Source organism: Drosophila subobscura, chromosome J, assembly GCF_008121235.1.
Source record: "Drosophila subobscura isolate 14011-0131.10 chromosome J, UCBerk_Dsub_1.0, whole genome shotgun sequence".
In the NCBI taxonomy this organism is placed as follows: Eukaryota; Metazoa; Arthropoda; class Insecta; order Diptera; family Drosophilidae; genus Drosophila; species Drosophila subobscura.
Genome location: NC_048532.1, coordinates 23,464,732 through 23,488,348, shown reverse-complemented (window position 1 = coordinate 23,488,348; position 23,617 = coordinate 23,464,732). Strand labels below are relative to the sequence as shown.

Sequence of the window (23,617 nt, the reverse complement as noted above, 5' to 3'; positions counted from 1 at the left end):
AGGAGAGACAGAGACAGAGGTATGGGCAACAGGTACGCATGCGCAACGCTTAGCACTTCGCAGTCGCTGCCTATGGGGGTGGTCGCTGGAGGGGAACGCCGCGGACCAAACGCAGCGAAACGCGTTCACTGCGGCTTTTCGGGGGCTCTTTTCTCTTTATCTTTGTCTCTTCTCCCTCCTCTTCTACAAATTTTGTTCGTCGATGTTTTACTTTAATTTCGGTTTACTTTATTGTTGTTGTTTTTCCTATTATTGTTGCTGTTTTTGTTGTGGCTGCTATTCTGTTATCGGCGCAATTCCGCCTTTTTCGAAATTTGCTGCTCTGCTGAGCGTTTTGTTGCTGTTGCTGTTTCTGTTTCTGCTTCTCGTTTTCGTTGTTATTGTTTTACACTTCATGAACGCACCCCCTCCCTTCCCGAACCAACCCATTCCCAACATCATCCGAAATGCACACGGAAAGAGTGCAGAATGAGGGGGAGCAGCAGAGAACTTGTCTTCCACTCCCTCTCTCTTCCCACCACTTGCTTTTTTTATATAGAAAATTATTTTCATGGTCTAGCAGCTTCACGCTTGAGCACTGTAGTCCTTTTATTTGCGACACGAGTGTAACTAAAGAATTCCGTAATGATTCTACAGGTGTGCATAATATTCATTCAAGCAGTGTGCTATTTCACGAACAATGTGCACCTTTTCTTCACCAGCAGTGTGGCACTTATTAGTTTTCTATCCCATCTTCGATGCAGAGCAGAGCTCGAAGCTTAATCTTCCTTTTACCCAGTTTTCCGTGGTGGTACATCCTTCTTTGCCACCAGTGTAGCCACAAGTGTGTACTATGCGAGCCGTCACTGTAGCTATGGACATGCAAAATAATTTTCCTCCCAATTTTCCCATTTTTTTCTTCAAATAAACAACTACAAATAGATTCATTTCTTTTCCGAAAATTTAAACAAAATAATGTTATAGCTTTACTAGTGAGAAGTGCGAAAAATAAGGAATATAATAGAAAATCGTTGGAAAAATTGTAAATTATAAACACGGAATTTATGATCATCTTTTGATAAATTGAGTTATAAATGAAAACGAATTAAATACAAAATCTATTAAAGTGCTGCTTGCCTCCCTCCTCTCCTCCGCCAGAGCTTCCACAATTTTCCAAAACAGTTTTATGGCTCCTCTTTGCTGGTGAGGCACTGGCCAACTCCATCATTTCGTCAAAGTGCCCCCCTTTGATGGCCAGTGATGGCAGAGATGGCAAATCTTTCGATGGCCAAAAGCTAATTGTATGACCAAACCACTTTGCTCAGCCTCCTACTCTCCCTGACTTGGACAAGAGGCCTAAACGCAAATAAAAGCTGACCAAAACAAGGGGAAAACCAATCTGGGGCTGGAGCCCCACAGTCCTCCATCCAGTGGACGCAAATTATATCAATGTGTCAATCAGAAAGAGAGAGAGAGAGAAGTAAGAGGAAAAGAGGGGAAGAGAGAGAGAGTAAGAGATGGTAAGATGACCAAATATTATGGCCAAATAGTTTCCGGCTTGGGAAAATGCTGGCTAATGAGAGGCAAGACGCCAGATGCCAGCCGCTCGATGAAAGAAGATTTCACGATCAGGCCAAAATGCAAAATGCTCTGCAACGAGCGAGTCAGTCAATCAGTCAATCAGCCACTCTGTCAGTCAGTCAATCAGTCGTTTCAGTCCATCATTCACGTTGTTAGTCGCCGCTGGTTCGAGTATCGGCCAAGTAGAGAGCCAGAGCCACGAGTCACAATGGAATGTGGCCAAAAACAAAAAATGATGCCACAGACCACAGACACGACACGAAGCTCCGCTTAAAATATCTTAGAAATTACGGTCTTACGGTTATTCAATCGTTAGAAAATTACTCACATATGTAGCTTCGACGACAAATCGAATATACCCTATTCACACTTCGAGTACCGGGTATAAAAAAATACCGAAAATTAATTTATTATTATGATTCTTTTTTTTTTTTTTTTTTTTTCGATTTAATGCGAATGCACTTTTCATTCATTGCATCTTGGAGGAAGAGGGAGGAGGACTTGGAGGGGGATATGTACATACCTACATACATACGTATGTACATATGTATTTATGTATACACACATACATGAATAAAGTATGAATAAAACATTTACAAGCCACAAAGTTAACCCATTTCTTGGCGCATTTATCTATCTTATATCTTCTTTTTTGCACGAGTTGGCTATAAATAAATTTCACACTTATTTCTCTCTCTCTCTCTTTTGGGGATTTATATGCGCATAAGTGGGAGCTGTCTTGCGGGCGACAGGATTGTGCATGGGCAATCAACTCCCTCCCCATGCGTTCGGTGTGTGCCAGCCACCAGTGCACAAAAATCAACAGAAACATTACTTTTCCACACACTCTTTCCCGGGATTCGGGATTAGGACAACTTAGGAGTTGTCTTTCGGCTGTCCGGTTATCTCGGAGAATAAATGGAACAAAAGTGTCTGCTCTTTCCATCTATGATTAATTTTAACGGCCAGTAATCTTCTGTCAGAGTATTTCATGTCTCCCCTTTTCATAATCCATTTTTTTTTAATTTCTGTAATATTTCGTTCGTTTTATTTTTGATTTTCCGTTGGATTTCTGCGTAATGCAACCTGGGGCCAAAGTGGCGTCTGCACTTCTCAGTGGCCCCTTCCGCCTTCCGCCCTCTGGACTCTTCATCGCATTGACGATTGAAGAGCAGATGGAATGAATGGACGGGAGAGTGCTCTCCCTATAGAGTCCATCCATCCATCCACCCAAACATACATTCACAGATATGTACATACATACATATGTACATATGTATGTATATAAATTGCAGAAATGATGGCTGTGATGAAGATGATGATGCCATAGCCAGGGGATTTCTAACAAAGTGTTTTTCATCTGCGGAAAATTCCCTCCAGCAATAAATGTTTCTGAGTGTGAGTGAAAATTTGCATAAAGTGTGAAATGTATGTTTGTGAACTAAAAGTGCATTCCAGGAGAGGTTTCCCTTTAAGCAGAAAAGCAAACAGAACTAAAATCGTATTCTATCATTTACTTTGGTATCGTTCCACCTTATTATGCTGTGAAATTACCCTTCAGTTAGTAATAAATGCCGTCCATTAGACAGAGAGACAGTTAAATGATGGCTAATACAAGTAGCCCCCAAAGTGGTTCGGTCATGGTCTTATAATTTCTTTAAATGAAGACATTTCTGTGTACCATTTTGGCTGATATGACAATCTTTAGGGTAAATGGAGTCACCAAATGACAGCAAAAGATGATGATATAATAGGGGCGAGGGCGGGAGGGAGGTAGGGAGGCAAAGGCAAAGAAAGAGCCAAGACCCAAGGCTAAGATACAACACAAACAAAAGCCAGAGATGAGGAGCTCCTCTTTGGAGTTCAATCGACTCCCAGCGAATTGGCAATTCCTACTACTACTTTATGGCAACCAGAGAGATATTGGATAATCCCCTCCCCCTCCTTTCGTGAACGTAAGGTCATCTCAATTTGACTTCTATTCACGCCTGCATCGTGCTACAACTAGAGGCAGCGGTTGCAACAGCTGTCAACACGCTACGCGAACTTCGACTGCGGTTTGTTGTTGTTTTCCTTTGGTTTTCCATACCACAATTGAAAGTAAAAAGCCAATGCAATGAACTCTCCTCCCTGGGAGGATGGTGCATGCAACAAGACTCCTACACCCCCAGGGGTAGCCTGCCACACAACAAACTGCAACAGCCGCTACGGGGAAAGCTTCCACAAGCGGCAGCTGCGTTAGAAAAATTCAAATTATGCGACAACGAAGCCACAACAGAGAGAGGAGCAGAGCGGGAGGCAGCAGCAGCAGAGGCAGAGACCATTCAAGCGTGGCCAAGAGGCCACCACAAGCAACAGGCAACAAAGCCTCGAGCAAGCGACAATATCAAGTGACAATCATAAAGAAAAATAAAGAAAATAAAAATAATAATAATAAACTGCAGTTGCTTGCTGCTGCTGCTGCTACTTTTTCTCATTACGATTTATCGGCGTCTATTAAAGCCGCAAAATCTTGGCGACATTTCGTAATGAGGCTTGCAAACGGGGGGAATTTGAGAGGGAAGGAGGGGGACGCCACTCGGGCGGGTATCCAATGGCCAGTAAGAGCTTTTGCATTTGGCCACAAGACAAAAGGCCATAAACTTGTTGATTGTTTGATTGTCTTTCTTGTTGCCATGGAGAAAAGCCATTACAAAATTGAATTGGGAGGTTGTCGCCACCCCCTTCCTTTTCACAGCATGTCCCTCTACTTCCAGTTCCCCCCTCTTCTTTAAACAATCATTTAAATTATGGCCTGACCTTTGCAGGCATTCGCTTTTTTGATACGCCCTAATGAATGCTTTTGGGCCTAAACGCACATACATATACTATGTACATATGTATGTACATATGTAGTATGTATTATAATGTATTCGTATATGGAGAAACAATTCTTTGGCTAATTACAGTTTAGGCCTCATATTAGAGACCTGTTAGACCTTGCTGTAAGTTTTCTATAAACAAATTTCATCAATTCGAAATATTTTGATTGGTACTTCAGAAGGTCAAAGGTGGATGGAATTTATAAACTGTTGGAGGAGGCGAATGTTCGAACAGCTGTACAAGAAACGACGGAAAGCATTCGAAGAAAACATTAATTTGACCTAGAGATTACTCTAAACCACAGATGGATTGAAAAGTGTTGTACGTGTACGTGTATTTTACATTTGTACGTCTTCACACTCTCTTCTTCATTATTTATTCCCTTAATTTGTTTATATGTTGTCATCAGATTGTATCACAGGTAACCCTGCGGCAACTTTAAATTTAATTCAACTTTTCAGGTTCACCATACTCATTGGAAACACTTAACAACTGTTACATATTTCACCTCTCCATCACAAACATACATTTGTACATACATACATACATACATAAGTACATACATATTTATGCATCTCTTGAAAGCCCACACGTACACACACACATGCAACCAACACACTTTTTCGCACATAAATCATTAAGTGACCTTAAATAAATTTGAAATGAAAAAACTGTTGTCATGGAATGGTCACACCAAAAGGAGATCTGTACAGGACAGCCAGGGGGTTAAGGGGTGCCCCCCAGAGAGGCGGCGGCTGTCAAGGCTACGTGACAAACAACAACAAGGTGACATAAATATCCAGTTGCTCCGAAAAAGGAAACTAAACTTTTTTCTCTCTCCAAGGCAACATGAAAAGTGGAAGGGGGGGACGGAATGCGGAGTACATTCAATGGAATGAAAGCACATAAAACTGCTACCAACCTGCTGGGACGTTGACTGCGACGCCTGCGGCTGCTGCATTGGCCAGACATGATTGAGATTCCTCTGCGTCTGCGTTGTCTGCATCTGAACTAGAGCTGGCAGTGGAGAGAGCAGCAGCTGATTAGCGGCAGCGCTGCTAAAATGCATCAAGTTGTTGTTGTGGCCAGACGTGTGACGTCGCGCTGGCAGAGCCGGAGGAGGCGTAGAACAACAGGATGATTCCTCTTCTCCCTCTCGCTCTTCCTCTGTCTCCATCTCTATTTCTATCGGCTCTTCCTTATTCTGCCTTTGCAATTGCCTTTGCGGCTGCATGACCTCGTTTGTCTGCGGTTTCTTGTTCTTGGGCAATGCCAAGGCTGCGCTGCCACCGCCATTCAGCGAAAGCGAACGCGCAAAAGAACTTTTGAAATAGCGGCACGGCATCTGGAAATCAAAGTCTGGCGGCGATGCCAGCTGCGGCTGCGCTGCCTGCTGCATGGCTTTAACTGTTTTCTCTTGTCGTTTCTGTGCTTGTTTCTCAAAGGAATTTGCAATCTTTTCTTCCCTTTTTCGGCACTTGTTTTCTAGTTTCCTTCTCTTCCTGTCTTTTGGTCTGTTCAGAGTGGCATTGTTGATGTTTTTCTCATTGCCTTTGCTGATTTAGCGTTAAGCTTGGATTAGTGAATTTTTTCACTTCCAGCACACACAACACACACTTGCACTTTCACTTTATTCTTTTTTGACACTCTACGAATTCTTCAAATCAATTGCACTCACAGTCAAACAAATACAATTGATCAAATTCTTTAAACCACGAGCGCCACTCGTTGTGCACGTCCGATCACGTCCGAAAAAGTTAAAAAACAACAAAGCTGCGCGGGAATACAAGTAGTCGCGTAAAAAAATATATGGACCGGCATACAGTGTGACCGGGGAATTATCGAACAAATATACCGCACAACCCTCAACAAAATACCAAAATACACCTTCTTATTTTAAAAGTTAACCGTGAATATACCATTATCTTAAAGAATATTTCTCGATTTTGTTGTTCTATTTGATATGATTCCCTGAGCTAAAAGTATAATTTTGTCCTATATATCAGTCAATTCTCCACAAGATTGGCTAGGTTTTACGACTCCCTTTTCTTGGAATGTTTCCAATTTCAGTTTAAAACCAACACGGTCATCCAACAAAATTAACATAAATCGTTAGGTGAGAGAGAATAGAAATTTGTAATTTTTGAATTTGTAAAATTCCAATTGGACAGACTTTATCTCAAACTCCAATTCACAATGGGACAAAATGGCCAATTGACAAAGGGAACCCCTTATCCGCTCGCGCAGCCATACTTTCAATATGTCTAGCCTTTAGCCTTATTCAAAGGCTTGCTTAGCTTGTTTATTACCTGAAGAATTGGGACTCATCTAAAACGGCGAACCAAGTTGAAATTACCTATTGTAATACTAAGACTCATTTTTGCGCTTCAGGTATGGGCACGGAATGTAGCACATAACAGCGCTGTTAACTGCTGCGCAGAAAGCTTTGCAGTTGTGTGTAAAGTGGGACCATATTTGTCTAAATGTGAAAGAGTTTTATCAAGATGCTACTTGGCGCCACTGTTCCATTTATTACACAGCCTGTGACGATATACATACATTACATACATGTGTGTCTTCGACATGATCGCGTAGAAGACTTGACTTAAAAATGATGTACTTACATATGTACATGTATGTATATATGAAACTACCTTTGCGATCCGAATAAAAACAAAAACTTATTTGTACTCACATATATTTTGAAAAAAATATAGAAGAATGGTGTCAATAAAAATCGTCTCCACACTATAGCTTTCATAAATCATTCATTTTTCAAAAGAAAGGGTATACACACTTAGCTGAGGTCCCAAAAAAGGCGCCTAGACCTCCCTTACAACAATATTCTTATTAGAACTAATAATATCACTTGACTTATCTAAATTTGTCATTTGTCTGCACAGCGGAGGTGGTATCAGCGTTCATTTCAATTCCAGACCTCCCCACTCTTGGTGCTCCGCAGTAAAGTAATCCCCAAAACTAATTCCCTTACTTAACGCGGTATCTAAATGGGCGGACGACAGCTTGCCAATCAAGTTGATTTTGGGGCCTGCGCCTTTATCTTAGTAAAGTAATTCCCTTTTGACACCCACTGTACTTGAGATTTTGCCATAGACTGAAAATCCTTTTGCAATTTGACCCGATGGATACTCAAAATAGAACCATCCATTAGTCATCAGAAGCCGACGTCAGCAAATGTCTAGTGCAGAGGGGGGATTGGGGTTTCTATCTAATATAGATTTCTATTTTTGTGGCCCACTGTTCCTCTGTGCGCATGCCTGGTCGTCTCACCATTACATAAGCTTATATAACGGAGCAATAGGTAAGAGCGGGATGGCTAGCAGGCACTTGGCAAACATTCATATGCGCTCCGATTCTCTCTCGTTCGCTCTCAGACTACCGCCCGTCCCCCACTCCACCCCCCTCTGCGTTCCAGCCAACGACGTCAGCCGACCACGTGATGCGTTTTCGCCGGCTGCAGCAGCGTCACCAGGCAGAGAGTATGGCTGGAGAGAGCAGCGCTGTGGATCTTGCCGGCTCTCTTGTTTTGATTTCCAATTTACAACTGTTTCTTCCATCGATTCTATGGCTATGTTCCGGCTCTCTCGCCCCCGCAACGGCAGTTAGGAATATTCAGTGAGAGCGCCATGTTGGGATTAGAGCGTATATTAACAAGAGTCAGCGGCAGCGGCGCGGCGTCGGCGAGGGACGGGAGAACATTATGGATTTATCAATTCGAGGTGAGTGCCGTTGCTCCTCTCTCACTCCCCTCTTTAAACCCAACGACCATATGCGACCATCTCATTCAGACTCTGCCCACAGAAAGTACAGCAAAAAGAACAAGTGAAACAGATAGAAACACGTGCAATTTCTCAATACAAAGTGTGTTTGTGCGGGTGTCTGATTTTGTTTACTCTACCTCTCTCACTCACTCGTATTCCCATTGCCTCTCTTGATTACATTTTGCGAGAGAAGAGTTTGTGTGGTGAGCGCGGTTTTGTGTGCGTGTATTTTTGCGCGGGTTAAGCAATCGCCCCCGTCCCCACAAACCCCCCTTAGATTTCCAGGCAACATGTGACAAATTATTTGATTTTGCTTTTCTGATTGTTGAAAATTGGCTTCGTTATTGTATTCCCCCTTTCGTTGGGTATTCGTTGGTGGCGGCGGGGTCTCTGGCAAATAGCGGCTAATATAAATATGCCCAATTGGTGAAAGAGAGGAAGAGTGTTTGTTCGATTCTGAATTGTTACAGTGCGGCTTGGTACAGAGGAACCCTAATAATTTGATTTATGGGTGTTTCTCCATTATTTGTCACAAAAGGTTTCCCTGACAGAGTGCCCACTATACTGCAATTAATAATTCATATGTACATAACACAGCATGCTGTCGGTAATTAGCTCGCTCCAGATGCCGATACATCTGATATGTACATACATACATATATACATATGTATGTAGGTATGTATAAATTGTAAAGTCCCAGTCCTCCAATACCCTATCCACCCTCTTCAAAGCTTTTCCATTGAGATAAACCGGTATTTACATAGTGCGATCACCTGCGATCGATATGCATAGAGAGTACACCCAAAGCTGACCCCATTGGATCGACGGTCGGCTTTTATGGCCTTTGATATCAGACTAATCAAATGGGAGGGAGGAAATTCGATAAAACCTTCAAAACTCCTTGGGTTGCCATGACGGACTGCTGTCCACATTTGTGAAATAGAAAACCCGAATATAAACGACGACGTCGCCTTTTATAATCAGCTGCACTGTCATCATGGTCGCTGTCGCCGTTGGCGGCGTTATCAGGAGCGGAGCAGGCAGGCAAGCAGAGACGACGACGAGGTTACCAGGCGACTATAAATATTTACCCTTATGATATAGTTGCGCATAAAAAAATGAGTTGTGTGGCTGAGAATGTTGATGAAGGGAAGACGAATTTAATTATAAACTTTTATGACAAACACACACAGAAACTGCTCGTACCATTCATCATTCACGTTTACCAAATAGGTTCTTTTAAACCCCACACTATGAATAATGAAAAGCCCCACTTAAGTCCCCACTGTAACAGCAAAAGCTCAGAGAGCGCTTCTCTCTCTCTCGCTCGCTCGGTGTGGCTCTCGCAATCAGATCACATGGTCAGGTCGGGGGCTGGATCCGATCGTTCCATTCACTTTATTTCACCTGATAAGATCGCGACGCACGCTTCGCCGCATGGAAAATTTGTGGGGAATGCAAAAAAAAACAAGAATACTAAACATGCAGCATGACGAGACCTGATCTGTGGAAGTATTATCATCTTTGAGTAGCATTAATCTATTCCGAAATTCGGGTCACTCGAACACGCGACTCCCCTTCAAGCCTTGGCACGCGCCTTGTCTGGGGACGTTTTGGAAATTTTCTGAGCGATTCTCTGAGTCAGGCGTTTTTTTCGGGTCTTTTTCTACGGTCAGTCATTTACTTGGACTCCAAGTGGCGTGATGATGTCGAATGTTTTGAGATTGGCGGCGTGGCGCGGGTACAGTAGTCCCCCTTTTGCTTATGGTGCTCAAGTGCTTAGTGACGGAGGGGAGTTCCAGTTGGATTAAATAAATGATTGGGCATAAAACCATGCTTAAGGGGATGTTTATTCTCTATGATGGCGGGGGGTTTCGATTGCTCAGTGAAGGGGTTGCAATAACCTCCGCTTGACCGCAGAATGATTAAAATCTCAGTAAAATCACAACTGAATCATGGGAAATATACGATAAGCTTAAAATAATCATAAAACTCAGCACAAATCCACTGAAGTCCTCTTTAGAAGAGCTCTCCGTCTACTGTTTATACATTTATTTTTCAATTTTCCTATCCATTCCCCATCCTTTTCCATCATCGGTTGGTATTACGGCAATCTGCAATAACAGAAATCTAAACAAAAATGCAGCGCCATCAAGTGACATTTCGCTTGCACTTGCAGCAACCCATTCAAATTGCGATGCGAAATGGGTTTTTGTGGGGGAGTGTGGAACAGTGGCTCGAACTGAAATGAGGGAGAAGTTGTGGAGGGAATGGCGAGGCGAGGTGAGGCGAAGCTACGCACCTACCACCACCACTGCTTAATATTTATTATGTCATACACATGTATTGTGGTCTTCGGTGTAATCTGAGATTGTGTGCGCGTCTGACTGTGTTTAATTACACGAGAGAGCGGGGGAGATCGAGAGAGCCAAGCTTTATGGTGCCGACATCAATCTACACGTGCTGAACGAAGACAGAACGACCCCATCGATTTGATCGTTCATTGCCACGAAAACGAGGCTTCAGACAAGAGCGCAATAGAGCTCGCGTTTTAAAGAGAACATACAGACAATACATATGGACATATGAATGTAGATAAAACAGAAGGTAAGGCAAGCTGCTCTCTTTGGCTTTCCTAGAGCAGTTGCTCACGAAATGCTCTACCTTCTGTTTATTGTACCTTGAGGGAGACTTATGCGACAGACAGATACAGGCGGCGCTTCAATTAAAAGGCGCCATATAAAGCATATAAATACATATGTACATACTGCAAAAACGGTAGATTTTTCCTACGGATGCCTCTCGCATACAAATTGCAAGCAATCAATTTGCAACAATAACGATAAAAGCAGCCACCAGACAGACCGCAAAACTATATGTACATAGTATGTATGTATGTATATTGGGCCACCACAGAGAGAAATGTCAGTAGCAACAAAAACTTAATGAAAACGTCCAATAAGCCAGAAAGCTTTTATTTATGACAGAAATCGTGACGAATGTGCGTGAGGCTGTTCATTCGTGTGTGTGAAGAGGGCAGAAAAATAAACAGAATAAACGCAAATTATATTGGCCATAAAATTTCGCACTAAAAATAAAATGCAGAAACCAAAAATTTGCTAAGCAAAAATATTAACAATTGTCGGTCGGAAAGAATTAGGGAAGCAGGTGATAGAGTGTAGCGCAGGGAAGTGCTGTGGGGCGAGACTTGCAAAACATAATTTACACATTTCCATATCACGACACGATGCAGACAAGGCCAAGCTCAGAAAGAGAGGGCAGAGCATAGACACCAGCAGAATGAGAGCAAGAGCGGAATTAATAACAGGTTCAGCTGCAAAGCAAATAAGGACAGTGGGACAGAGCAGATTGATTGAGCATAATCGAAGTAATTGCTATGCGGGTTGAATAATAAGGGACAGCATAATGCTCCCTCCTTCCGGATAATACGATGTCTTCAATTTAAATTGATCTATCAAAACATTCAAATTAAATTGGGACCACCGTTCCCTAAAAGATTGAAGCACGATCTTTTAATTACTTTTCCACCACAGACCCACATGTGTTCCTCACCATCCCATTCCACTGTATTTCTGAGTGAGCGAAAGAGAACGCCGGGCCCCAGTTTAACTGAAAACCACGTGGAGGAGCAAGGGTGTTGTTGTTGTTGCAGTTGGAAGTGGAGTTGCGAGCGCCTCTCTTGCTGCTTGAGCAGCGCTCTCCTTCTCTTATCACAGACTCTCAATCTCTCTCTCTCTTGTTTTGTTTTGAATACTTATTGTTTTTGTGGTCGGCTGCTGCTGCTCCAGCCTCGGGTGTCAACAAATGATGAAAAATGTTCCACTTGAGAGCCAATGCCGGGGCAAGGTCTGTTTATTTGGGGGGTAAGGAATTCTTTCACTTGGCTCTTGCATAATACTATCCACTTGTTAAGCAGCCTCTTCTCTCTTTCGCTTTTTGGGTCCTCAAAAAACAAGAAAATATCGAGAGGACAGTTTCTGGTAATGATTTACCTTAATTAATGTACCTTGGCCTTCTGGTGCCCCCAGCTCCTGCCTGCGTTTGCTCCCCATCTCCGTCTATTTTCCATTTGATGTATGGCAGGACCAATGCCAATGAAAGGGAAAGGTTGAGTGCGTGTCTTTGCCATGGTATGCCGTGGTCTGTCTGTGTGTGAAAGGTGAGCGCCGTGTGAAGTTTGTGACGCCGACAGTGGCAGGGATTTGTTATTTTAGGGGAAAAGTCAATGAAGTGACACTTGTCACAAGAGGGAAGGGGTTGGAAATAGGGCTATGCCATTTTCGGGTTCTCATTTACGCCCCCAACCGAGTACGGCTCGCACAGATCAATCACCAGACCTTAGCCCCTGCCTTACTCCACGCCAGTCCACGAAGCCCTCTCGAACCTATACCCATGTAATGCTGCGTTAATTGACATTTGCCTCAACGTTCTGCCGCTGCTGCTGCCGCTGCCTCTGCTGGCGTTGCCGTCAACGCTGCCTGACAGTAAATTGAAAAATTGTTAAGATTTCTCAAAAATACATAAATGTAAAATATTTTAGACAATTACAAACAACAAAAAGCAATCAAATGAGTGAGACATATGTACATATGTATACGTACGTTGTATATGCATCCCCCCTCCACATCTCCTTCCATTGCAAATATCTTTGTTTATTTGTTCTTTTGGTTTTGGCAAAAATAAATGAAACTTTTACGAAAAATGTTTGCGGTTCAAGGTGAAATGTATGGTGAGAGTGTATAAATAATTTATGCGGCCATAGTTCTATCGTACCTATGTACATTTGTACATATGTATGTATGTATGTACATATGTATACATACCTCCACCACTGTGTCAGTATACCCTTCTGAAACACGCGCCAATGTCTGAAGCAAACGTCACACGCAAAATTTTAATTGAATTTACATACATACAAACATACATCACCCCCCGCCCCATTTCACTATTGAAGGGAAGGCGAAGAATGGGAAGAAAATGGGTAGAAAATAGAGAAATATTTCTATGCCTAAGCCGATTCTCATATCTTTCTGTCACTAGATAAGACGACTATAACGAAAGAAGGGAAGCGAAAACTAATTCAATTAACAGTTTGCCCAATAAAAACGGTAAGCGATTGCCCAATCGAATGACCACGGGGAACCGGTGGGGGTTTGGTGCAGGGTGGAAGTGGGGTGAAGTCCGATTATGGTGGGACTTTGGGGGAAAAGGTTCAATGAAATGGTGTTCAAAATTGAGTTAGGAATCGTGGAATTTCTTGTCCTCCTAGTTAGAAGTAGATATGAGGCACCTGTATCAGTGTATTTCTTAAGCTCTTTCTTAGGCTGTTAGGCAAATTTGCACCCTCGGTATACTCCTTGGCCCTGTCTCTCTCTCATTGTTTGCGCTGCACGGTTTCACCGGCTTCTTCAGGGGCGTTGAGGAGTGCGTGTGCTTCCACTGAAGGCATTTCCGGCCCTGCACCACCCCACCGCACGCCCATCCCACTGTTCTCCCCCCTGACACTGACAGTTTATAAATGATCATGCGTGGGTTGTAGGTAAAGCCAACAGATGGAGGGCGGGATGGTGGAAGTGAGGTGACGGTGGCGGTGGCGCTGGCAGTGAGAGTAGAGTGGTGCATGTTTACTTTTCTTTTGTTGCTGCCGTCACGTGCTCTCTCTATCTGTCTTTTCTTTTGGCATTGACGCTTTTCCGAGCTTTTCTCTCCTCTCCACCCGTTGTCGCTGCGTTCACTGCTGCTGTTTGCATTTGTCGTTGTTCCTTTGGCTGCAGTTGAATTATCAATATTGTTGTTGGAGCTAGTTGGAAAACTGTTTGAGTGCGGGGGCGGGTGGAGGAAAATGAAAATTTGCTTTTTGTTCCGTCTCGTCTGTGTGTTTGTTTGTTGTTTGTGGAGCATTTAGGTCACTGGGAGCAAAAAAGGAGGTGGGCCACTGAAAAAAGGAAGTAGCCCAGAAAACGTCTCTTGGATTTCTGAGACACTTTATAAATCGTTCTACGTACCAGAAATGAGAGATGACTAAAGGAACATTTCTTTGAAGTAGTGTCTTGTGGTATGGTGAAAGTTCTGCAGCAAGGGGCTGGCATTTCCAAACTGAGGAATATCGAGATTTATAAGTTTAAGAATTCAGAGTGCAAAGATAAGTATATCACGTGCATTTGTATGTCTGTTACTCTCTTTTATTATCTCTGATATTCTCTTAATCCACATCACTTTACCTTTTACACTCTCTTTCCGTATCTATCTACATTTACTGCCACCTGCTGCTGTTTCTTCTGCCATCAACCCTCTCATCATGCTAACTTGACTAGCAAATGGTGGGTAAAAATTCAATTCTCATCATAATTAATTCTAATCATCAGACTCGGTGTGTATCCGTGCATCTCATGAAATCTATTCAAGCGGACAAATCTACGAGTCAACAATCATTGCATATGCTATTCCCCACACCTGCCCCTCCCCAAATCCCTTACCCCATCCGCCCTCACTGTATCTCCATAGCTTCGAAAAATGTGCTAACAAAAGGAAGAACTTGAAAGATAAAATATATTCTCGTAGTTTGGTGTTATTAATTCATTTGCGTGTTGCTAATGAATTGCCACAGCAGTAAAGTGTATCCATCAGATTTTGTATCTGGTGTGTAAAGAGTAGGTACTGTGTATCCAACTGGTGCACGTTGGCTGGTAGATAGTGCTCTACTTAGACATTTGAGAGATTAGAGATCACATTACTTGACTTACAAAAGGGAAACCTAGAGGTCTCTGCCATGAAGTCCCACTTGATAAGATCTATGTATGTAAGTCCCTCTCCCATTACCGCTCCAATCCTACTACTCCCTTCCTTGAAGATCAACAAAGAGCACACGTACTAATTCCGTCATTCATTTGTACGTTAATTTGTACAACTTGTCGTCGTTGTCGGTCGTCGTCGTCCGCTTTTCGTTTCGTTTTGTTTCGTATAAATGTGCGAGATTTCAAATAGAGCAAAATTTAGTTCAGTTCAGATCTTTCAGAGATCTCTGTGTACGAGTACATATGTATGTAAATATTTATGTATGTACACATGTGCATATGTACATATGTATGTATATGCAGGCTGATAATGGGTAATCTCCATCTGTGTCTGTGTGTGAGACAAATTAGAGAAACAAACAGAGGGAGGCAAGCCAGAGCGCTACAAAAAACGCTCTAGTAGTTGATCCCACAGATCGCTAAACACGAACACGAAGATCACTCACAAGACTGTGTTAATTTCCACTAATTAAACGCATTTCAATTTTCGGTTTTCTTTAATCTAAGAAATCCCACTCCAAAAAACTAAAAAACCCATGGAGTTGATGGGCTCTCAAGGCTGGATGCTTGGTGATGTATTTTGAAGATAAGAAATAAATGCATACACTCAAACATATGTATGTACATACATACATATGTACATATGTACAATAATGTTTCTTGGCCGCTTATTTCGGCTTTCGGGTCAGATGTTTGCCTACTGATATGCGTGCAATGCGTGCTCTGATGGTTGTCCCCCGCGATAAGGTGTGCGACAATATTTGCCAGCAGCAGTACTTAAGAGACCTCCGTCTAAAAACTTGAAAAAACCGAAAATCCATTCGAAATGCTGCCTGCGACATTTCAGAAATTGAAATGCCAAAGCAAATACATTTTCGTTTTAGGTGCTGCAGATACACATGGATATATGTACATACTTATGTACATGGGTACGATATGTATATAGAGATCCATAAATATGTATATATGTATGTATCTGAAGAAAGAGAGATGTTTGTAGCCAGTTCCTTGACAGTCGTGACATGTCGTCGTGATGGGCAGGCGGGGCGGCACCACATTGTTGGAACTACTCGTATTTTTGGGATTTCTGCCTTGAAAATTCAGAATTCAATTTCAGAATTCCTCTTCAAAATGCTTTCCAACCACAACACTACACTCCTCCACACCTGCACCCCCAGCCACACTTTGAGATACTTTCTTACTTTGTCTTGCCTACTTTTGTTGCATCTACCGGAAGGGGGTTAGCCGGGGGTCAATCCCATCTGCCAAAGTTGCGTCGCCTCTCGCTCGGATCATTTATAATTTATGGCGCTTGAACACGTTTCGGTTTGCTCAGAGGAACAGAGAACTCTGCTTTGAGTGGGAATGACGTTTCCGCCATCATATAGCCAGTCGAAAAGTACATCCATCCATCTACCTAATACATCTTTATCCTCAGAAACATACATACATAAAATGTATATATTGTATGTGGATATTTCTGTATAGTTTTCAGATATTCTCGCATTGAAGGCAATGGTGCTCCTCTCCTGTCGTCGTTTCCTAGTTCTTCATGTCACATGATGACAGGCGACACTTTTTCGGGGGTGTTCGTTCTGTTTCTTTCCCAGAAATTGAGTCTTTGGGTTCCTTCTACCATATACACATGAACCTACGTATTACGTGTTCTGCATCTGTATTTTCTCTGGCATATACCATGAGCCCTGAATCACCATCTCACAAACTACCAAAATAGTACGTATTGGGTCTCTCTGTACGTTCAGATTTGGTTAAACTATTTTAATTTGCTTTGTAGTTTCAGTCGATCTGAAGGTTATATTGTGGAAGCATCTCTTAGTTCATTAGCACCAGGGTAAAGGTCAGCGGGGGGTTGGCGGTATTATAGTGGGGGAGGTCACACAATGTCTTGATCTGGGCCATTACAAAGATCATTCGATTATTTATAATATTAGCTCCTTCAGTGACCCTACTGATAAATTAATAGTTTCGTGCCTATCGATACATTGCATCAATGCGAAGATATTCATTGAACATTTAACATCTTTTACTGACAATAGTAAACATGTTTTGATGTACAGTACAGTACTATTACAAAAGCTATTCTCCCAAAAGTGTCTCTATCTGTGTGAACTTTGAAGAAATTTCAATAAAAAGTATTAAAATCAAATTCGTTGAGGAATTTATTATATTTTAATTATTTTGTTTACTCAGGCATCAATGCGATGAGGATTGGGGAATTGGTCTTATCAATAGTGATACTTTTCGTGTTTTGGCCCCCATTTACAGACGGATTTCAAGGCGCTCTAATTGCTCCACACCTTACCCCCCATTCATTGCCCATGGGCATTGCAACCAAGTTCTCGTTTCTCTCGTGATGATGATTCTCTATGCGAGTTTCTCCGAATGTTTATTTATACAAATTACAGCGAAGAAAAATGAGCAAAAAAATACACAAATAAACAAAAATTTCCACACATTAAAAAGGTTTTCATAGAGCTCTGAAATCCACTCACGTGAGCGCTGCTGCGGTCAGCGTTAGCGTCAGCGTCGACGTACTCACAAATACATTTTAGAAATGATATTAGAAAAAAAAAAAAAATAAAAATCAACCGAAAACCGAAATAGTGAAAAATAAAGAAACGTAGATAAATCAGAGAAGGACGGAGAGAGGAGAGATGGGAACGTAAAAACATTGAAATGAACGCTAGTTGCCGCAGTGCCAAACACAGGCAAAAGATACAGATACAGATACAGATACAACTACAAACGTCAGCGTTTCTGTTCCATTGACGTAATAGCCAAGCCACCAACAAAAAGAAAAAACTTTTGCATGAGTATAAAATAAATACAAAAAAAACGAGCCGACCGGCGATCACCTCGGAGAGAGGGAGAGAGCGCAAGCGCTTGCTGAGAGAGACCGCGAATATCAGACTGAACTTTGAGACGCAGTGGAAAATGCCAAATGATCAATGTGTGTGTGCGTGTGCATTAGAAGGCAATTAGAAGTATGCGAGAGGGAGAGAGAGGGAGCAGCCGGAGAGAGAGAGAGAGAGATTCACTTAAGCTTAACTCAAAGCTCCCTTCTTGTTTTATAGTTTTTGTTGTTGGCTTTAGTTAGATGCGCGCGCCATACGACAAAAAGTTTTGCCACACTGAATGCCCCTCCATCAAGAGAGGGCGCGTGAGAGTGTCGGCCCAGAGAGAGAGAGAGAGCAAAGCAGCACATGGTTCTAAGCTGTCGCCGTGTTTCTCAAATATGAGCATTGCCGCCGTCGCGTATCCGTGTATCTGTGTATCTGTGAGTCTGCCCTTAGCTCTGTGTTTGCGTTCTCTCTCGCTCTGGCTCGCTCTCTCTCTCTCTCTCTCTCTTCGCCTTGGCGGCATCGCCATCAGGCAGCAGCGGTAGCGGCAGCGGCGTGTTCCTACACTTTGCAATGAGCGCGTGTGCCAGTCAGAGTTAGTTCAACATTCAGCGCCGTCTAAAGGCAAATTAATTACAATTACAATTCAACAAACCAAAAATATCAAAATATTGTTAAAATTCTAAATTGAAGCCACAAAGCGTGCGTCGCAAATAAAATTTAACGAACATTTTATATTCTCCGCTAAAAATAAAAGCTTATCCGCCAGCGAAAAGCACGTGTGAGCTGTAAAAGTAAGGAAAATCAAAGTAAAACACAAAGTACGAAAATAAAAATAAAAGAAAGAGGCAACAAAAAATTAGCCTGACAACCAAAAAAGCTACAAAACGAACGACACGACACGACGCGCGTGTTTCTGTCAATGTGTGTGTGTGTGTGTGAGTGTGCGATGTATCTGTGTGCGTGTATGTGAGTTTCATAGTGCAAAAAGCAAAGTAAAAAACAAACAGAAACAACAATCAGCTGACTTGTGCGCACTCTCTCTCTCTCTCTGTCTCTCAAAAGTGCATTAATTTCGTTGAAACTGCAACGGAAGCTCCTCTCGCTCTCTGTCTCTCTCTCTCTCCCTCTCTCCCTCTCTCTTTGTCATTTGTGTAGACTTTCGGCAGTGCTCTCCATGCTTCCGCATCCTCTTCGACCTTTCGAACTTCGAATATGGGGAGCAGCAGCAGCGGTGGCGCTTGTCACATGCGCGCTCAGTCGATAGGAGCAGAGGCAGCAGCGACAGCGACAGAAGCAGCAGCAGCAGCAGCAGCTACACGAAAGACACCCACAACGAGCAAGCGACACGAAGCTGTCGGACACTAGTCGAGCGTTCGTTGAGATACAAACATACTTCCACGGGAGAGCCCACGGAGACGCCGCGCGTTCAAGAAAACCGTAACACAACCAACAGAACCGTAAACTGTAAACCGTTACCCATTAACCGTAATTCCCAAAAGCAGTTACAGTTATTCAAATAATTTTTGCGAAATATTTAAGCAAAAAGTACAACTACTGCCGCCCTCAATTCACCCCCCGAGCGTGTCTGTGTCTTGTAACTGTTGTTGTGGTTGTGCGTGCGTATACGTGTGCGTGCGTCCGTGTGTGCTGGTGTGTTAGTGTGTGAGTGCGAGGAGCTGTCAACATTTTCCATCGATTTTCCCTGTCGTGCGGTCGTCGTTCGTAGTTCGTTTCCAACGCTCGGCGCTCTCTTTCACACTCTCTCCCTGTCTCTCTCTCTCTATCTGGGGCGCTGCCATCCTGCCTGATCAACACCCACGACACCACCCACTCCCCTCCAGGCTGACGCTCCACCACAGTCAATGCTCTGATTCTAACTCTGGCTCCATCTTTATCGCACGCCGGGCGATCCAGTGAAGAGCGTGTGCGGGCTAGCGGGACTTCAAGTCTATTCAAATGCCATATTAGTGCTTTATAACTGTACAATAAGATATATATCGACTACACATATACACACACACACAGACACATATGTTCATATGTGTACATCCATACCAGAAATCAAAGAAAGCAACAGCAGCAGCAGCAGCAGCAGCAGCAAGGGAGAACTCTACAACAGAAAAGCAATTGATTTTATTTTAGTGCCGCCACTAAAAAAATAACAGCAACAACAACAGCAACATCATTCAAGCAGCAGCAGCGTTAAACGTTTTTCGAAACTGAAAATTGTCAACAATAAAACACAAAAAAAGCCACGGAAAAACGAAGGAAAATCGGCCCAAAGGAAAAACCCCATCAAAATAAAACGCAGAGCGAAACGCATTCGGCATTCGCAACAGCAGCAGCAGCAGCAGCAACATTAGCAGCAGCAGCAGGAGCGCACGAGGGAAGGCTATAAAAATAGCTTAATTAGCCAATGAAACAACAAATTCAATTAAACAAAAGATAAAAAACAGCAAGAACAACAACAACAAACACACAAAACTCAACTAAAAGTAACCAAAAAGTCAGCAAAGCAGCAAAAAGCAGAAACCTCTATTCTCCTCTATTGAAACGGAAAATAGAATAAAATATAAAATATATATAGAAAAACCACAGCCAAGCTATAGAAATAATCGAAATTTCTTGTTGTACTCGCAAATGTTGTTATTAAAAGAAAGTTAAAATAGTTTTACATAGTTAAAAAAGCAAAAAGTTAAAGAGCGTATAAATTGTTGAATGAATTCGCGGTGCCTTTATTTATAGCCAGCATATAGAAACAAAGTCTTAACAACAAATCAAGTAACATACATATATCTATATAGAGAAGTTGATATATGCATACGTACATATATATATTAAATAATAATAATATAGACAAAGCAATAAATCGTAACGGAAACGTGCAATATTTTCAAAGGTTTAATTAAATTAATTTTCAATTGTGATTCAAAGTAAAATAAAAGAAAGCCAACAAATTAACAAGTAACTGAACTAAACTAAGCAAACAAATCAAAATATCAATACAAAACGAAACGAAACAGCAAAAGAAGTGAGAAACAAAATCTGTTTTACTATAATTAACATAATTGTTATTGTTGTGAGATTGTAAATTAATTGATATTCGAAATACTGTTACACAAAATAATAAAAAAAACACACAAGGATACAACATCCAAGAGAAAACAACAACCGACCCGCAACGAGACACTTTTTTTGGTTCGTGTATAATCACAAAATTTCGGAAATTTGTATGAAAAAATGAGCGACAGGGAGCGATCGTCCCCAACACTGATCGAAACTGGTTTAAAAAACTTAATTGGCGGCCGTGATGGTAATTATCCTCTGATCAGCGGCATAAATGGTAAGTTTCGATGAAAATAATAAAAAAAAATAAAAAAACAAAGAAATTCACGAAAAGTTAAACAGTTAAACAGACTCTTTCCCCCTTGAACAATACTAATTATAAAAACCATATTCAATTTTAAAAAAATACCTAAAAGTACTCTTCCAAGGGTTCCAGTACTCCTCCAAGTGCTGGCAATCTGTTTCCACTTGAAAGCTTCCCAAAAATGCGAATCACATCAGAATAAAATTCTAAAAAAAATTGAACCATAAAAAATGAATTATTCTTTGATTGGGGGTTCAGACTAGTGCATGACCGGAAATATGCAAAATTCAGTATACAGGCAGGAGGAGGGAGGGGCAGGAGCAGCAGATTTAGACACGTTCCAAATTAATGGAAAAATAATGTTTTTAGTATAAAATCCAAACATTTTTCATGCCTCTCCCATTCCCACAAGACAACATAAATCAATGGAATGGAGCGGGGTGCCATCTAGGGAATTTAGGAACATTTGGAGGTTCAGGGGAGAGAGACTCCCATTCAAGGGAGCGATTTCAGGGCTTAGAGGACTGTAACTAGCAGTTCTAGTAGATGCGACGGACAGTATCAAAGTCAGAATCAGAATTGATAAGGTTATTAGCCCCCTCCCTCCATCGAGGCAGAAGCCAAGGGCGAGGCGGAACACTGCCAGAACTGAGGGTTGTCACAAGGTTAAAGTGTGGCATATGGTCATCTGTGACTACGAGAGCACGAGAGTATCTATCTGTCGCCGGCAGTGGGGAGTGGATGTGTAGGTTGGAGGTCATAGAAACACATTGAACGAGAGTTGACCCCCAGTTCCGCCTCACTCCCCAGAAACCTGTTCACCCAGTGCCACTCTTGATGCGAAGCGTCTTATCAGTGCCTAAATCCATTGCCTCTAACGGGGGCAAATGGGGAACGATTGGAACACCAAGCGATGTAATCGGAACGCCATGTGCGAGTAGTACGAGTGTTTTTTAATTGCTAATCCAACTAGTAATGGGGAATGGATGATTCGTTGTGTACTTTTACTGAAATTTTAACAGATGTAAAGCAAATGTTTTTGTAAAACTTTGGATCAATTAATCATTCCTTTGAATGGGTAATAGTAAACATTTATAATATTTACCTTCAGCCTAAATTTCTCCATCGGGAGGAAGGGCTCGTGGCTGTCGCTTATCTTTGCTTTTAAATCAATTTTCCATCCATTTTTCATTGCACTTTCAATTCCAATTTATATCTTTTTTCCAAGCAATTACACAGCAATTTTCCTTACTGTCTTGGTTTGTGGATGCTCCCACCCCTTCCGCTCCCCCCTCTTTCCATCAGCCATCTGCTTGAAAAGACATTTGCATAAGAAAAGAAATTGGACTTGACCAGCATATGGCTTCAAAAAGAAGCAACCGAGAACCCCGAGAATGTTGTACATCTCTGAGGCGAAGGGGGCAGAAAAAATGTTCAATTGGGAAAGCATTTTAATTTTCTGTTGCACCGAGTACATCTCCCCTAGCCCCTTCCCTGCCATAAGGGTACCCCGGTCTGCTGTCTGCAACGTAACCAGAAATCAATAGCATAAAAGCAGAACGAGAAAATGCCATTAAAAAGTGTCATAATCGGTCAGCATAATGAAAAGTATTCGCCTACAGTGCCTGCCATTCGTACAGTGCCCACCCCACGCTACAGCCCTCTCCCCACCATGTGTCGGCTCTGAAGTCGCTCTCCACAAATCAATATGCGGAAACCCTTAGAGGGAAAAGCACCTCCTCCACGTTTTTGGGTGTTCGCTTTCGTTTCTCTTCTGAATTTATTGTAGCATAATTTGTTGAGGTTTTCTTCTGGGTTAATACTTTCGTAGTTTAGTTCCCCTATCGTGTCGTTGTGTGTTAACAAGCATTTGATTAGCGCACTAGAAAAAAAGAGTAGAAATGTTCAACAGAAAACACGCTAGTTAAATGCGGCAAGAGAGGGAGAGATCGAGAGAGAGAGAGAGAGGGGGAGAGGGAGAGAACAGGCTGATAAGCCCATCGCTGATAAGAGGAAAGGGGTGTCTAATGCCGGAGGGGAGGGTCAAATCATGCGATAAGCCCCATAGCCAGCCGCCCCACAACTGAAACTAGGAAAATCTTACATGGACATCAAAAGTCGCGCAGATAAGATTGTTCGAATGGGACTTTGTTGTGTGCTTGTTCTCTGGAAGAGTCTCCGTCTGCGTCTGCGGCACAAATCACACTTGACTGCCTGCCCTGCCGCACATAAATTCCTCGAGTGTAACCCCCACAAGCCAGAAAGAGAGAAGAGGGAGCGAGGACCATGAAACAGTGGACGCGAGTGTCGTGTTCTGTCGAGTACAAAGCTCAAAAGTTGATTGAGTTTATTTGATAAGCAAA

General features: G+C 42.3%; 1 protein-coding gene across 3 annotated transcripts in view; it reads right to left on the bottom strand.

Annotated features, from left to right (window-relative positions):
* The window catches only part of LOC117894127 (putative mediator of RNA polymerase II transcription subunit 26), a 46,062-nt gene extending 22,693 nt beyond the window's left edge, over window positions 1-23,369 (bottom strand). Inside the window, exons 1-2 of one of the 3 annotated variants that reach the window (XM_034801016.1) lie at window positions 23,359-23,369; window positions 5,345-6,095 (exon numbers count right to left, since the gene is read on the bottom strand). In XM_034801016.1, coding sequence (XP_034656907.1) covers window positions 5,345-5,821 — 477 coding nt within the window. In that variant the 5' untranslated portion in view covers window positions 5,822-6,095; window positions 23,359-23,369. Of the gene's footprint in view, window positions 1-5,344; window positions 6,249-23,358 lie in introns of those variants that run through there. The other 2 variants (XM_034801017.1, XM_034801015.1) reach the window with 2 other exon arrangements.
* Between the last annotated feature and the right edge of the window lie 248 nt (window positions 23,370-23,617).